Source organism: Octopus bimaculoides, chromosome 21 (assembly GCF_001194135.2).
Source record: "Octopus bimaculoides isolate UCB-OBI-ISO-001 chromosome 21, ASM119413v2, whole genome shotgun sequence".
NCBI lineage: Eukaryota > Metazoa > Mollusca > Cephalopoda > Octopoda > Octopodidae > Octopus > Octopus bimaculoides.
In genome coordinates this window covers 39,737,752-39,741,738 of record NC_069001.1, presented here as the reverse complement: position 1 = coordinate 39,741,738, position 3,987 = coordinate 39,737,752, and the positions used below count along the sequence as shown (strand labels likewise).

Sequence of the window (3,987 nt, the reverse complement as noted above, 5' to 3'; positions counted from 1 at the left end):
CCTTCAGAAATATTCAAAAGGAATACGCAAGCGGAGCCATTAAGAAAAGAAAATCTTGTAAATGTGATGACATCTTTGAATATTAATGATGTGCAGTCAATAGCTTTTAGAAGAAATTTCAAATTTTCTAAAGACACAAAAAAGATAAATTTAGAGTTAAAATTAACGTTACTAATTTCTGAGAATTTTAATGAATTCAAAAGGAATTTAAGGATATAAAACCAATATGAATGAAACAAAATTTGCTTTTTTTTGGAGAAGTAAAAGATTTTAGTAAAGAATTTGTTTTTCATTAAAGAAATTAAAATTTGAATAAACCATTTTGTTATTATTTGATTCTCAAAAAAAAAAAAGAAGAAAAAGAAAGAAAGATTTTAAATTTAATTTTCAGCATGCATCAGTTTGGTTGGAACGAAAATTTCAGTTGCAAGCGGAAAATTGTTGAATATTCTGATTTCGTAAAGTAAACAATTTTTAAAGACAGGTAGTGACCACCACCACCGCCGCCAGCACCATAATCATTACAAAAGAGAACATTCTTCGTTGGAAGACACATTACCTGGTTGAGTATTGATTCTGTTTGCATCTATGAATAAAAATCAATGACAAAAAAATATGTAATTGAAGTAAGTTTGACTATTAATTTACCTCAAAAATATCTTTAAAGTAGAAAAAAAAATATGTAACAATATTAGAGTGAATTGAAATTAAATGAGTTTTACATTTTATGCAAATTAACCTAGCTTTACACAACATTAGTTTACACCATTACATTATGTTACACTTAACTGCAGAGGAGGGGAAACTTTCCCATGTCATTATTTTACTTTGCTTAGTCAGTGAATGCTTTGTGTGTGCATACATGCACAAACGTTATGATAGTCATTCAAAGCTCTGACAAGTGCACATGGGACTATATTGTGCTAAGGTGGCCTAATAAAGATGAAATATCTCTAGAGTTGTCCCTATATTTACCAAACATCAAACTCACTGCTCACTCTATGTCTCTATTCAATTTTTAATTGGTTTGGATTTCAAGGTTGCTTCCCTTGTCTTTCTTGATAACGATTGTCATTAACATTAATGATTTCATCTTTTCAAACAGCCATAATTCTAATTACAAATGTTTTGGAGCTCACTACATCAAGTATGTTAGTCTCTACTTAACTGTGTGTCCTTTATGCAGAAAGTTATACCCATGCCATTAGCTTCATGCACATTAAATATGGACATAGGTGGAAAAACCATGAGAGGAACAGAGATGAGGGGTGACATGTTATTTTCTATTTTAACTGGTGAACACTGGATCACTGTACTAACTGTAGTGACAAAGAAATGCTTGGAACTTGATGCAGAACAGATATATGAAAGGATTTAGTTTGCAAAAAATACCAGTATTTTTGCCAATATTTGTATTCTTAGCTGATATATTTCAGCAAAATATATACAAACACACACATACATATATGAGTGTGTATATAAGTTGCAAGAAACAAAACAAGAGTCCTATTCATGTCAATATCCCCAAATGTATATTAAATTTGACTTAACAAATATTGAGTTCTTTCATCAGTAGATATTTGAGATCTTAACTCAACAACCATATACACACATATATGATGGGATTACACACAGTTTTCTGCTACCAAATTTCACTTATAAGGTATTGTCAAATACCTTATTAGACTTCTGGGGTCTGGCAGAAGAATTCAGACAAGGTACCACATAGTGGGATAGATTCTGCAGTCATGTAATTATCAAATGCACTTGTTACCTGCACTCACATATCAATATTATATTTGTATTTCATTTGTGAATGAAATTTTCTACAACACAAGAAACTGAATAATTAATAATTAATAATTATATTCAACTTACTTGATTCATTTAAACTGACATTATCAAGTGGGGAGCGTTCCTTTTTCAAATTTGAGTCCATGTCAATTTTATTTCGCTCGCCTTTTAAGTTGTTCTGGTTAAGATTTGAGTCCAAACGGGAAGTATGACTGAAAGAAATACTGTAAGTGAAAAACTTTATCTTAACAACCGAATAAACATTTGTGCAGAAGAAAACTAAGATTTAACAGGTCTGACTAGATAAGAGTGAGGAGGAGGAGGAGGGCAAGGCAGTTAATGCTGCTGAGAAAACTGAAAGACGAAAGTAAAAAACACAACATTAGTAGAAGTTGACTTGAAATTAAAAATGGAAATGATTGATGGAGACTAAAAGGAAGGAAGGAGCAAACGAAATAAAATTTGGTGCAATAAAAAAGAAGGCGAGGAAAGAAGAAAAGTGATGTTTAAATACGAAAAAAAAACATATGAAATATTTGAAACAACACAAATATTGAAGTTTACATGCAGCTTCCATTGTCCAACGTTGTCTTTGTACATAATTGGAAGTTTATGGAGAATGTAGGTGTTGTAGTTCTGTATGTATAACGTACAATAAAAATGTAAGGTTTTGTTATTTTTGCATATCTAGAATGTATAACGTGTGTATATAAGGTAGAACACAAAGGTCACACCTAAAAAGTCGATATATCTAATTGGTGCATAATGTAGTGTGAGTGTGTGTGCTTAATGTATGTGTTTATGTATGTTCATACATATAAACAAACTAATATTTGTTTTTATAAGTATTGAAATGTATATTGAATGATAAAAATTAGATGACATTTTTTCAAACACAGAATTGCTGTTAGAACAGCAGAAATACTGGGTAAATTACCTTTATAAAGCAGAAAAAATTGTCAATAACCAGCCATGTTTCTTACGTTGTATAAAATGGCTGGTTGTTGACAAATTTTTATGCTTTGTAAGGGTAATTCATCTCATATTTCTGCTGTTCTAACAGCGATTCTGTGTTTGAAAAAATATCATCTAATTTCAATTGTATATGTTTATGTATAGTGTACAGTTTTTGTATGGGGAAGGTGAAAGTCTTGTTAAATTTGTAATGTAATATATAATGAGTGTGTATAATGTATATATATGGACTTGAGACAACAGGTGAGACAACAGGTGAAAGCTGTAGTCTTGAATATGAAACTTCAACTCTATTGCCAGAAGAAGAAGAGCTTAGAAAAGATATCACAGCCATCAGCAGATATGTTAAATAAGATATCGTATAATCAAATAAGATACCGTATAATCAAATAAGATACCGTATAATCAAATAAGTAGATGCATATCTCACCATCACCTTGCATGTTGTAGAAATTTATTTATCGATATATTCTGGGTTATAGAGATAGATATATGGGTCAACTAAGAAATGCTATAATCCCTTATAGTGCATATATCACTCAGTAGGCTATAGGATATCCTGGAGAAATATTAATTAGGAATACCTCAGACCAAATGTCTTGTTATACTGTGAAAAGAAGGAATGAGTGATAGATGGGATTAAAAACAAAATAGAACCATAATCCATCACATGTAACAGAATCTTTTATAGGAATTGGTAAATAGGATTTAACGGATGGAGAATGTATGTGTGTCTGTATGCACCTGTGGATGTGTGACTGTGTGTGAATGTCTGAACATCTGATGAAGTGGACACATCCTTCATCCACAAAACTAAGTAATGTAGAGCAAGTTCAAGCTGGTATTAAATATATGTAACTCCAACCAAATGTGTTCAGTGCTGCTTTCTTTAGTTTGCTCACCTACCCACATGTATGTGTGTGTGCATGGACACGTGCATACACACACAGGTTTCAAAGTGCAAAAGGATAAATAATTATGTGAATATATGTGTGTGTGTGTGTGTGTGTGTGTGTGTGTGTGTATATATATATATATATATATATATATATATATATATATACATACATACATATATATATACACATACATACACACACATTTACATATACAACAAGAAAATAAATTTAAAAGAACTGCTATATAAGTTACATAAATATTTATACTTACCAAAATATACAAGAAATCAATTCAATTTAACTATAGCTTCATGTCATT

The 3,987-nt window shown here is 30.7% G+C and overlaps 1 protein-coding gene across 1 annotated transcript in view; it reads right to left on the bottom strand.

Annotated features, from left to right (window-relative positions):
- The window catches only part of LOC106879088 (voltage-dependent calcium channel type A subunit alpha-1), a 464,783-nt gene that overhangs the window by 105,415 nt on the left and 355,381 nt on the right, over positions 1-3,987 (bottom strand). The window contains exons 25-26 of the mRNA XM_052975441.1: positions 1,879-2,006; positions 560-586 (exon numbers count right to left, since the gene is read on the bottom strand). Of these exons, the coding sequence (XP_052831401.1) occupies positions 560-586; positions 1,879-2,006 (155 nt within the window). The remainder of the gene's footprint in view (positions 1-559; positions 587-1,878; positions 2,007-3,987) is intronic.